This window comes from Mytilus edulis, chromosome 12 (genome assembly GCF_963676685.1).
Source record: "Mytilus edulis chromosome 12, xbMytEdul2.2, whole genome shotgun sequence".
In the NCBI taxonomy this organism is placed as follows: Eukaryota; Metazoa; Mollusca; class Bivalvia; order Mytilida; family Mytilidae; genus Mytilus; species Mytilus edulis.
In genome coordinates, this window is record NC_092355.1 from 81,806,232 (window position 1) to 81,820,541 (window position 14,310).

Sequence of the window (14,310 nt, forward strand, 5' to 3'; positions counted from 1 at the left end):
TTCAAAATGTTACAACTTACATGAACATTAGTGTACAGGTTAAACTTAATAATATACATTTTCCGTTTTTACAGGAAAATAATGTTATTTCGTCTTAGATTTTTATGCTTAAAAAAAAAATCCCAATTAGAATAAAAATTCCCAATTTGATGTTCAAGGGACCCATTTGAAAACACCTGGAATCATCCCTGAATCATTACATAATGAGTTGCTTAAAGAGTAAGAGTTTTTAAGAAGTCACTTGTGGTGTACATGTATGAATGAAAGATTGGATGTTAATGTCAATGAGATAGCAACCATTCAATGAAAGAGGTCAACATTGTATTCAACCAATGAAAACTATCTTTAAATTAGAACTATCACTGAGTGTGTACTTACATTAATGAGCAACATAAGTGCCACATGTGGAGCACCTGAGATAACCCCCAACTTTTGATGTGTTTCCTGTTGCTCAGTCTTTAATTTTTAGTTTTGTGTTTTGTGTACTGTTGTTTGTCTTTTTCTTTTTTATCCATTTTTTTCTTTTGAATATCTATTATTTGTATTTATTAGATCCGTGTCCAGTCCGTGTGATCCTTGTACAGTCAAGTTGTTATTATAGTCCATGTGATTCTTGTCCAGCCAAGTTGTTATTATAGGTAAGTGTACATTATATATGAACTATATAGGATCATTTACTATATTGAAATTTGTTTCAAATGTAAAATGTTCAAACTCTATAGAGGAGATAATGTAAAATGTTTAAGCTCTATAAGGGGAGATAATGTAAAATGTTCAAACTCTATAAAGGGAGATAATGTAAAATGTTCAAACTCTACAAGGGGAGATAATGAAAAATGTTTAAGCTCTGTAAGGGGAGATAATGTAAAATGTTCAAACTCTATAAAGGGAGATAATGTAAAATGTTTAAGCTCTATAAGGGGAGATAATGTAAAATGTTCAAACTCTATAGAGGAGATAATGTAAAATGCTCAAACTCTATAAGGGGAGATAATGAAAAATGTTTAAGCTCTATAAGGGGAGATAATGTAAAATGTTCAAACTCTATAGAGGAGATAATGTAAAATGTTTAAGCTCTATAAGGGGAGATAATGTAAAATGCTCAAACTCTATAAGGGGAGATACTGTAAAATGTTTAAGCTCTATAAGGGGAGATAATGTAAAATGTTCAAACTCTATAGAGGAGATAATGTAAAATGTTTAAGCTCTATAAGGGGAGATAATGTAAAATGTTCAAACTCTATAGAGGAGATAATGTAAAATGTTTAAGCTCTATAAGGGGAGATAATGTAAAATGTTCAAACTCTATAGAGGAGATAATGTAAAATGTTTAAGCTCTATAAGGGGAGATAATGTAAAATGTTCAAACTCTATAGAGGAGATAATGTAAAATGTTTAAGCTCTATAAGGGGAGATAATGTAAAATGTTTAAACTCTATAGAGGAGATAATGTAAAATGTTCAAAATCTATGGAGGACTCAGGAGATAATGTAAAATGTTCAAACTCTATAGAGGAGATAATGTAAAATGTTCAAACTCTATAGAGGAGATAATGAAAAATGTTTAAACTCTATAGAGGAGATAATGTAAAATGTTCAAACTCTATAAGGGGAGATAATGTAAAATGTTCAAACTCTATAGGGGGAGATAATGTAAAATATTCAAACTCTATAAAGGGAGATAAAATAAAATGTCCAAACTCTATAAGGGGAGATAATGTAAAATGTTCAAACTCTATAAGGGGAGATAATCAACATATAGTTTTTACATTAAAAATACCATAACATCAATGTTTTTATAGTAAACAAGACACATAGAATGTGATGACATCATTACAATGTTATTTGTCTTCAAATATAAGCATTGAACTTGTGCTATAGAAAAATAAAGTGAGATATATATGTCAATGAGACAGCAACCCAACAAAGCAAGAATGGAGATGTGTAGAGGTCAATATATAGATGTGTAAAGGTCAATATATAGATGTGTACAGGTCAATATATAGGAGATGTGTAAAGTTCAGTCTATAGGAGATGTATACAGGTCAATATATAGTAGATGTATACAGGTCAATTTATAGTACAGGTTAATATGTAGTCAACAAATCAAAAATAACCTTATATGACAAGGTCTACATTTTCATGTATCTGGCCATAAAATTTAGGATTATTCATGTTAATGAAATAACTAAGAAATAATTCATGGAAGCCATAGATTGTTGGACATTTACACATGGCCTGGGTAGTGATATTTGAATTTTATCTTGAGCATTAGCGAGGGATAAAATTGACCAATATCACGGTCCAATGCCATGTGTAAATTTCAAACTATTTATGGCTTCCACAAATTATTTTGATACGGTCCTCAAAAAGCAGAAGTAAGGTTGGGTATGCTGTGTGTGGGGCTGTTCTTATTTACTCCCTGTTAGATAAAGCTCAAACATTCTAATAAATCTGTAGCTTGCATGGATCATTTCGTGAATAACCACTTGAAAAAATCTTTTTATTTCTTTCAATTCCCAAACCCAACATTTGCCATTATTTATTTACATGTTTTTGACGTAAGCTTCCGTCAAATCCAAAGTTGACATTTCGTAACTAAGGAGCCACCATGTTGACTTGCTGAAATCAGTTAACCTGCAAATAATGCAATAGAATAGAAAATAAAACAAAATCTACCTCAAAAATCAGTTTTAATACAATATCATACGAATTTCGATATTTCATGCAACACACACACATTGCTATGTTAATAAGAAACATTCATAACAAGTACGAATGAAGTATTTTTAAATCATACTTTAGTTTACATATATATCGTGCTTAAACAAGTAAATATGATTTATATTTTTCACAGATGCTTTAGATGATGGCACAACCTTACTTATAAATTAGACTGACCTCAGAGGTACATAAGTATTTATCTTATTATTATGTATTGTATAATATATGTTTTTAAAGACAAATCAATTTATAAAAACCACCTCATTGATCTTCAAGGTGTTGTGGTATTGTGTTCAACTTAAGTGTGTGAGGTGGTGGGTTTGAACCCTGGACAGTTCAATCAAAGACTTAAAAATTAATATTTGCTGCTTCTTCAAAATGAAGTTTTCACACCTGTACATGTTATACAGTCACTTCCTGTTTTCACATCTGCCATACAGCCACTTCCTGTTTTCACATCTTTCATACAGCCACTTCCTGTTTTCACATCTGTCATACATCCACTTCCTGTTTTCACATCTGTCATACAGCCACTTCCTGTTTTCACATCTGTCATACAGACTATAACCTATTTTCACATCTGCCATACAGCCACTTCCTGTTTTCACATCTGCCATACAGCCACTTCCTGTTTTCGCATCTGCCATACAGCCACTTCGTGTTTTCACATCTGCCATACAGCAACTTTCTGTTTTCACATCTGCCATACAGCCACTTCCTGTTTTTCGCATCTGCCAACCATCCACTTTTTGTTTTCACATCTGTCATACAGCCACTTCCTGTTTTCACATTTGTCATACATTCACTTCCTGTTTTCACACCTGTCATACAGCCACTTCCTGTTGGTTGATAGTTTGAAATAATACATCACTCATTGTACAATGAAAATTTCTTTTTCTTGGCTTCTATATGGAAGGGAATTATTTTATATTTGATGAGCAGCTTGGTAATGTTGATTTGTAGAATGTTAGCAATTTTTGTTTCTACTGTGCAACTAATCTTACTGTTAACCATATAAAAATAAGGAGATGTGGTATGATTAACAATGATACAAGTATCCTTAGACCAAAGAACAAAGATATAAACAATTACAGGTCGTCGAACATCCTGCAACAATGAGCAAAACCCATACCATAAAAAAATAAGGAGATGTGGTATGATTAACAATGATACAAGTATCCCTAGACCAAAGAACAAAGATATAAACAATTATAGGTCGTCCAACATCCTTCAACAATGAGCAAAACCCATACCATATGATAAAAAGGAGATGTGGTATTATTAACAATGATACAATTATTTCTAAACCATAGGACAAAGATATTATAAGTTATCTAAGTTCATATCCATATCTACGGATATGAACGCAGATATTGATTTATCCCCGGTCTTAGTCCGAGTCGAGCGAGTTTTATGCAATTCGGGTACAAAATGTAATGTAGAAAAGTTTTATCGAAATTTGGAAATTTTGCATATTTTTTACCGGGTGTAGGGTACTACCTCTGGTAGAACCGTACATGTAGTCAAATATAAGACGTTTTTAATACGGAGACAGAGAAACTGGATTGAGTCAAGTTCCCGGGATAATGGTTAGCAACGTCCGAGGATATGGGTTAGCAACACCCAGGGGCTATGGGTTTTGTAACGTCGTGCGTTAACCAATCATAATCCTAGATATAAACTAAGCCGGGGATAAAAACAATTACAGGTCCTCCAACAGCCTACAACAATCAGCAAAACCCATATATACCATATACTCATCTATAAATAGCCTTGGTATGATAAAATGTGAAACATTTCAAAAGAAAAAATCAACAGCCTACTTTGTACTACAACAATGAAGGAAAAACAAATATGGTACACAGCTTCTAACTAAATCCACTACGTTATAGGTCCTGTCTTTCGACAGGCACATACAGAATAAAAAATGATTGAATTTAATTTGACTGGTCTAGTTGATCGTAGACAGTGTTTTGAGAAGCTGCAATATGATATTTAATATTGTTCTTTATGTGTGTCTTAATGCTGGTAAATAAAACTTTTGAATTTTTTAGATCTGGGAAAGTGCAATAGATGTTCTGGTGTTTGATGGGAAAAGTCACACCCTGCTTGTAGAATACATTTGTACCTCATTCAGGTACATGTGATAAGATTTTTAAGGTTTTGAGTTCAGTTCGTTATTAAACTTTAAATAGTGCAAAAAAGTTGAGATAAATTACTGTTTCAATGCTATTATATATTATTTGAATGAAATAAGGAGATGAAAATATTAGGTCAGTATTTTACCACCCATAGTGATCATGTTTTTTCAATTGGCAATAACACAAATACCTCAATTAAAACTCAACAGTATATATTAAATATGACTTTTCTTTTCTATTTTTAGGCTATAATGGAAAGTTGGAATGTGGTAAGATTTACTTAATAGTCTTCTTGTCATTTGTAGTTTTGTTCCCCATTAGTGTACAATTAGATACAAGTATGTGATAATTTGAGATAAAAACTAGTAGAATTCTAAGTGAACTACCAAACTACTTATTCCAAAAACAAAAAAAATACAAAACTGGGACAAAGCAAGGTGCAAGCTGAAAAAAAGATTCTAAAAGTAGGTGGTGGGAGATAGTGTATTATTTATATAGTACCTTCAGAATCCTTGTTTATTTATAACTCTAAGTAGGTCTGTAGAGTTATTTGAAAAAAATATTGGTACAATTTTTCTACATAAAAAAAATAAAAAAATATAGAAGTTATCTCCCCTTGCCATTGTTAAGTTCATGTGAGTTGAATAAGACCAATCTATTTTATGGTATAAAGAGCCGACTGATACAACACACTTTTTTTCTTGTTAGGTTACTTCTCATTGCTTTATTATATCCCACATCTACATTTATTCAGTCTACATACATTTATATATGTATCTCTTTAAGTAAGTTAATAGAGAGATTTCTACTGGCTGATATGAAAAAGGATGAGAAAGTACCTAGGGGCAATTAAAGGACTAAGTGAATGAAACACAACTACATGTGACTTTGTCTTCAAAAGGCAATTAAAGGACTTAGTGAATGAAAAACACAACTACATGTCTTAAAAAAGACAAAAGTAGGGGCAACTAAAGGACATTGATTATCAAGATTAAATGTAATTTATATGTTATACTTACAGAAACTTACTACAGCTGCTAGGAAGGGAGATACAGAAGCCTTAAAATTAAGCCTACAGAATGGTGCAGACATTGATAATCAAGATGTAAGTAAAATAGTCACATTCAAAACTACCTTATTTTGATAATTCATAGAAAAATCATTTGAAGATACATCCTTTTATGGTACATGAACAAAAAAAGACACAAAACTACATGTTACTTAAAATTAAAGCACAGTGAAACAGTGAAAACTACAAGTAACTTCAAAATGTTGAATATTGTACATAAACTCACAACAACAATTTACTTTAGAACTATAAGAACAGAAGTATAAAAAATATAAAAACAAGTTGCTACAGAACATAACAGATTGTACATAAGCAGTATAAAACACACAACAACAATTTACTTTAGAACTATAAGAACAGAAGTATAAAAAATATAAAAACAAGTTGCTTCAGAACATAACAGATTGTACATAAGCAGAATAAAACAAAGAAAGTTATACAAATTACTTCAGAACAGAACAAATTGTACACCAGCAGTATAAAACACACAACTACAAGTTACTTCAGAACAGAACAAATTGTACATTAGCAGTAAAAAAACACACAACTACAAGTTACTTCAGAACAGAACAAATTGTACATAAGCAGTAAAAAAACACACAACTACAAGTTACTTCAGAACAGAACAAATTGTACACCAGCAGTATAAAACACACAACTACAAGTTACTTCAGAACAGAACAAATTGTACATAAGCAGTAAAAAAACACACAACTACAAGTTACTTCAGAACAGAACAAATTGTACATCAGCAGTAAAAAAACACACAACTACAAGTTACTTCAGAACAGAACAAATTGTACACCAGCAGTATAAAACACACAACTTCAAATTACTTCAGAACATAACAGATTGTACACCAGCAGTATAAAACACACAACTACAAGTTACTTCAGAACAGAACAAATTATACATAAGAAATGTAAAACACACAACTACAAGTTACTTCAGAACAGAACAAATTGTACACCAGCAGTATAAAACACAGAACTTCAAATTACTTCAGAACATAACAGATTGTACACAAGCAGTATAAAACACACAACTACAAGTTACTTCAGAACAGAACAAATTGTACATAAGAAATATAAAACACACAACAACAAATTACTTCAGAACATAACAGATTGCACACCAGCAGTATAAAACACACAACTACAAGTTACTTCAGAGCAGAACAAATTGTACATAAGCAGTAAAAAAACACACAACTACAAGTTACTTCAGAACAGAACAAATTGTACACCAGCAGTATAAACCACACAACTTCAAATTACTTCAGAACATAACAGATTGTACACCAGCAGTATCAAACACACAACTACAAGTTACTTCAGAACAGAACAAATTGTACATAAGCAGTATAAAACACACAACTACAAATTACTTAAGAACATAACAGATTGTACACCAGCAGTATAAAACACACAACTACAAGTTACTTCAGAACAAAACAAATTGTACATAAGAAATATAAAACACACAACAACAAATTACTTCAGAACATAACAAATTGTACACCAGCAGTATAAAACACACAACTACAAATTACTTAAGAACATAACAGATTGTACACCAGCAGTATAAAACACCCAACTACAAGTTACTTCAGAACAGAACAAATTGTACATAAGAAATATAAAACACACAACTACAAGTTACTTCAGAACATAACAGATTGTACACCAGCAGGTTAAAACACACAACTACAAGTTACTTAAGAACAGAACAAATTGTACATGAGAAATATAAAACACACAACTACAAATTACTTCAGAACATAACAGATTGTACACCAGCAGTATAAAACACACAACTACAAGTTACTTCAGAACAGAACAAATTGTACATAAGCAGTAAAAAAACACACAACTACAAGTTACTTCAGAACAGAACAAATTGTACAGAAGAAATATAAAACACACAACAACAAATTACTTCAGAACATAACAGATTGTTCACCAGCAGTATAAAACACACAACTACAAGTTACTTCAGAACAGAACAAATTGTACACCAGCAGTATAAAACACACAACTACAAGTTACTGCAGAACAGAACAAATTGTACATCAGCAGTAAACAAACACACACCTACAAGTTACTTCAGAACAGAACAAATTGTACATAAGCAGTAAAAAAACACACAACTACAAGTTACTTCAGAACAGAACAAATTGTACACCAGCAGTATAAAACACACAACTACAAATTACTTCAGAACATATCAGATTGTACACCAGCAGTATAAAACACACAACTACAAGTTACTTCAGAACAGAACAAATTGTACATAAGAAATATAAAACACACAACTACAAATTACTTCAGAACATAACAAATTGTACACCAGCAGGTTAAAACACACAACTACAAGTTACTTCAGAACAGAGCAAATTGTACATAAGAAATATAAAACACACAACTACAAATTACTTCAGAACATAACAAATTGTACACCAGCAGTATAAAACACACAACTACAAATTACTTCAGAACATAACAGATTGAACACCAGCAGTATAAAACACACAACTACAAGTTACTTCAGAACGGAACAAATTGTACATAAGCAGTAAAAAAACACACAACTGCAAGTTACTTCAGAACAGAACAAATTGTACATAAGAAATATATAACACACAACTACAAATTACTTCAGAACATAACAGATTATACACCAGCAGGTTAAAACACACAACTACAAGTTACTTCAGAACAGGACAAATTGTACATAAGAAATATAAAACACACAACAACAAATTACTTCAGAACATAACAAATTGTACACCAGCAGTATAAAACACACAACTACAAATTACTTAAGAACATAACAGATTGTACACCAGCAGTATAAAACACACAACTACAAGTTACTTCAGAACAGAACAAATTGTACATAAGAAATATAAAACACACAACTATAAATTACTTCAGAACATAACAAATTGTACACCAGCAGTATAAAACACACAACTACAAATTACTTCAGAACATAACAGATTGTACACCAGCAGTATAAACACACAACTACAAATTACTTAAGAACATAACAGATTGTACACCAGCAGTATAAAACACACAACTACAAGTTACTTCAGAACAGAACAAATTGTACATAAGAAATATAAAACACACAACTATAAATTACTTCAGAACATAACAAATTGTACACCAGCAGTATAAAACAAACAACTACAAATTACTTCAGAACATAACAGATTGTACACCAGCAGTATAAACACACAACTACAAGTTACTTCAGAACAGAACAAATTGTACATAAGCAGTAAAAAAACACACAACTACAAGTTACTTTTGAACAGAACAAATTGTACATAAGAAATCTAAAACACACAACTACAAATTACTTCAGAACAGAACAAATTGTACACCAGCAGTATAAAACACACAACTACAAGTTACTTCAGAACAGAACAAATTGTACATCGGAAATATAAAACACACAACAACAAATTACTTCAGAACATAACATATTGTACACCAGCAGTATAAAACACACAACTACAAGTTACTTCAGAACATAACAGATTGTACACCAGCAGTATAAAACACACAACTACAAGTTACTTCAGAGCAGAACAAATTGTACATCAGCAGTAAAAAAACACACAACTACAAGTTACTTCAGAACAGAACAAATTGTACATAAGAAATATAAAACACACAACAGCAAATTACTTCAGAACATAACAGATTGTACAGCAGCAGTATAAAACACACAACTACAAGTTACTTCAGAACATAACAAATTGTACACCAGCAGTATAAAACACACAACTACAAGTTACATAACAGATTGTACACCAGCAGTATAAAACACACAACTACAAGTTACTTCAGAACAGAACAAATTGTACATAAGCAGTAAAAAAACACACAACTACAAGTTACTTCAGAACAGAACAAATTGTACATAAGAAATATAAAACACACAACAACAAATTGCTTCAGAACATAACAGATTGTACACCAGCAGTATAAAACACACAACTACAAGTGACTTCAGAACATAACAAATTGTACACCAGCAGTATAAAACACACAACTACAAGTTACTTCAGAGCAGAACAAATTGTACACCAGCAGTATAATAACACACAACTACAAGTTACTTCAGAACAAAACAAATTGTACACCAGCAGTATAAAACACACAGCTACAAGTTACTTCAGAACAGAACAAATTGTACACCAGCAGTATAAAAACACACAACTACAAGTTACTTCAGAACATAACAAATTGTACACCAGCAGGTTAAAACACACAACTACAAGTTACTTTAGAACAGAACAAATTGTACATAAGAAATATAAAACACACAACTACAAATTACTTCAGAACATAACAAATTGTACACCAGCAGTATAAAACACACAACTACAAATTACTTCAGAACATAACAGATTGTACACCAGCAGTATAAAACACACAACTACAAGTTACTTCAGAACGGAACAAATTGTACATCAGCAGTAAAAAAACACACAACTGCAAGTTACTTCAGAACAGAACAAATTGTACATAAGAAATATATAACATCTAACTACAAATTACTTCAGAACATAACAGATTATACACCAGTAGGTTAAAACACACAACTACAAGTTACTTCAGAACAGAACAAATTGTACATAAGCAGTATAAAACACACAACTACAAATTACTTAAGAACATAACAGATTGTACACCAGCAGTATAAAACACACAACTACAAGTTACTTCAGAACAGAACAAATTGTACATAAGAAATATAAAACACACAACTACAAATTACTTCAGAACATAACAAATTGTACACCAGCAGTATAAAACACACAACTACAAATTACTTCAGAACATAACAGATTGTACACCAGCAGTATAAAACACACAACTACAAGTTACTTCAGAACAGAACAAATTGTACATAAGCAGTAAAAAAACACACAACTACAAGTTACTTTTGAACAGAACAAATTGTACATAAGAAATCTAAAACACACAACTACAAATTACTTCAGAACATTACAGATTGTACACCAGCAGTATAAAACACAACTGCAAGTTACTTCAGAACAGAACAAATTGTACACCAGCAGTATAAAACACACAACTACAAGTTACTTCAGAACAGAACAAATTGTACATCGGAAATATAAAACACACAACAACAAATTACTTCAGAACATAACATATTGTACACCAGCAGTATAAAACACACAACTACAAGTTACTTCAGAACATAACAGATTGTACACCAGCAGTATAAAACACACAACTACAAGTTACTTCAGAGCAGAACAAATTGTACATCAGCAGTAAAAAAACACACAACTACAAGTTACTTCAGAACAGAACAAATTGTACACCAGCAGTATAAAACACACAACTACAAGTTACTTCAGAACAGAACAAATTGTACATAAGAAATATAAAATACACAACAGCAAATTACTTCAGAACATAACAGATTGTACACCAGCAGTATAAAACACACAACTACAAGTTACTTCAGAACATAACAAATTGTACACCAGCAGTATAAAACACACAACTACAAGTTACATAACAGATTGTACACCAGCAGTATAAAACACACAACTACAAGTTACTTCAGAACATAACAAATTGTACACCAGCAGTATAAAACACACAACTACAAGTTACTTCAGAGCAGAACAAATTGTACATCAGCAGTAAAAAAACACACAACTACAAGTTACTTCAGAACAGAACAAATTGTACACCAGCAGTGTAAAACACACAATTACAAATTACTTCAGAACATAACAGATTGTACACCAGCAGTATATAACACACAACTACAAATTACTTCAGAACATAACAAATTGTACACCAGCAGGTTAAACACACAACTACAAGTTACTTCAGAACAGAACAAATTGTACATAAGAAATATAAAACACACAACTACAAATTACTTCAGAACATAACAAATTGTACACCAGCAGTATAAAACACACAACTACAAATTACTTCAGAACATAACAGATTGTACACCAGCAGTATAAAACACACAACTACAAATTACTTCAGAACATAACAGATTGTACACCAGCAGTATAAAACACAACTGCAAGTTACTTCAGAACAGAACAAATTGTACACCAGCAGTATAAAACACACAACTACAAGTTACTTCAGAACAGAACAAATTGTACATAAGAAATATAAAACACACAACTACAAATTACTTCAGAACATAACAAATTGTACACCAGCAGTATAAAACACACAACTACAAATTACTTCAGAACATAACAGATTGTACACCAGCAGTATAAAACACACAACTAAAAATTACTTCAGAACATAACAGATTGTACACCAGCAGTATAAAACACAACTGCAAGTTACTTCAGAACAGAACAAATTGTACACCAGCAGTATTAAACACACAACTACAAGTTACTTCAGAACAGAACAAATTGTACATAAGAAATTTAAAACACACAACTACAAATTACTTCAGAACATTACAGATTGTACACCAGCAGTATAAAACACAACTGCAAGTTACTTCAGAACAGAACAAATTGTACACCAGCAGTATAAAACACACAACTACAAGTTACTTCAGAACAGAACAAATTGTACATCGGAAATATAAAACACACAACAACAAATTACTTCAGAACATAACATATTGTACACCAGCAGTATAAAACACACAACTACAAGTTACTTCAGAACATAACAGATTGTACACCAGCAGTATAAAACACACAACTACAAGTTACTTCAGAGCAGAACAAATTGTACATCAGCAGTAAAAAAACACACAACTACAAGTTACTTCAGAACAGAACAAATTGTACACCAGCAGTATAAAACACACAACTACAAGTTACTTCAGAACAGAACAAATTGTACATAAGAAATATAAAATACACAACAGCAAATTACTTCAGAACATAACAGATTGTACACCAGCAGTATAAAACACACAACTACAAGTTACTTCAGAACATAACAAATTGTACACCAGCAGTATAAAACACACAACTACAAGTTACATAACAGATTGTACACCAGCAGTATAAAACACACAACTACAAGTTACTTCAGAACATAACAAATTGTACACCAGCAGTATAAAACACACAACTACAAGTTACTTCAGAGCAGAACAAATTGTACATCAGCAGTAAAAAAACACACAACTACAAGTTACTTCAGAACAGAACAAATTGTACACCAGCAGTGTAAAACACACAATTACAAATTACTTCAGAACATAACAGATTGTACACCAGCAGTATATAACACACAACTACAAATTACTTCAGAACATAACAAATTGTACACCAGCAGGTTAAACACACAACTACAAGTTACTTCAGAACAGAACAAATTGTACATAAGAAATATAAAACACACAACTACAAATTACTTCAGAACATAACAAATTGTACACCAGCAGTATAAAACACACAACTACAAATTACTTCAGAACATAACAGATTGTACACCAGCAGTATAAAACACACAACTACAAATTACTTCAGAACATAACAGATTGTACACCAGCAGTATAAAACACAACTGCAAGTTACTTCAGAACAGAACAAATTGTACACCAGCAGTATAAAACACACAACTACAAGTTACTTCAGAACAGAACAAATTGTACATAAGAAATATAAAACACACAACTACAAATTACTTCAGAACATAACAAATTGTACACCAGCAGTATAAAACACACAACTACAAATTACTTCAGAACATAACAGATTGTACACCAGCAGTATAAAACACACAACTAAAAATTACTTCAGAACATAACAGATTGTACACCAGCAGTATAAAACACAACTGCAAGTTACTTCAGAACAGAACAAATTGTACACCAGCAGTATTAAACACACAACTACAAGTTACTTCAGAACAGAACAAATTGTACATAAGAAATATAAAACACACAACAACAAATTACTTCAGAACATAACAGATTGTACACCAGAGTATAAAACACACAACTACAAGTTACTTCAGAACATAACAGATTGTACACCAGCAGTATAAAACACACAACTACAAGTTACTTCAGAACAGAACAAATTGTCCACCAGCAGTATAAAACACACAACTACAAGTTACTTCAGAACAGAACAAATTGTACACCAGCAGTATAAAACACACAACTACAAGTTACTTCAGAACAGAACAAATTGTACATAAGAAATATAAAACACACAACAGCAAATTACTTCAGAACATAACAGATTGTACACCAGCAGTATAAAACACACAACTACAAGTTACTTCAGGACATGACAAATTGTACACCAGCAGTATAAAACACACAACTACAAGTTACATAGCAGATTGTACACCAGCAGTATAAAACA

General features: G+C 31.7%; 2 protein-coding genes across 2 annotated transcripts in view; both read left to right on the forward strand.

The window, feature by feature from the left end:
* The window catches only part of LOC139499213 (uncharacterized), a 327,861-nt gene that overhangs the window by 19,496 nt on the left and 294,055 nt on the right, over positions 1-14,310 (forward strand). The gene's annotated exons all lie outside the window — the stretch shown is intronic.
* The window catches only part of LOC139497893 (death-associated protein kinase 1-like), a 97,199-nt gene continuing 86,778 nt past the window's right edge, over positions 3,890-14,310 (forward strand). The window contains exons 1-4 of the mRNA XM_071286133.1: positions 3,890-3,898; positions 4,778-4,834; positions 5,110-5,133; positions 5,886-5,969. Coding sequence (XP_071142234.1) covers positions 3,890-3,898; positions 4,778-4,834; positions 5,110-5,133; positions 5,886-5,969 — 174 coding nt within the window. The remainder of the gene's footprint in view (positions 3,899-4,777; positions 4,835-5,109; positions 5,134-5,885; positions 5,970-14,310) is intronic.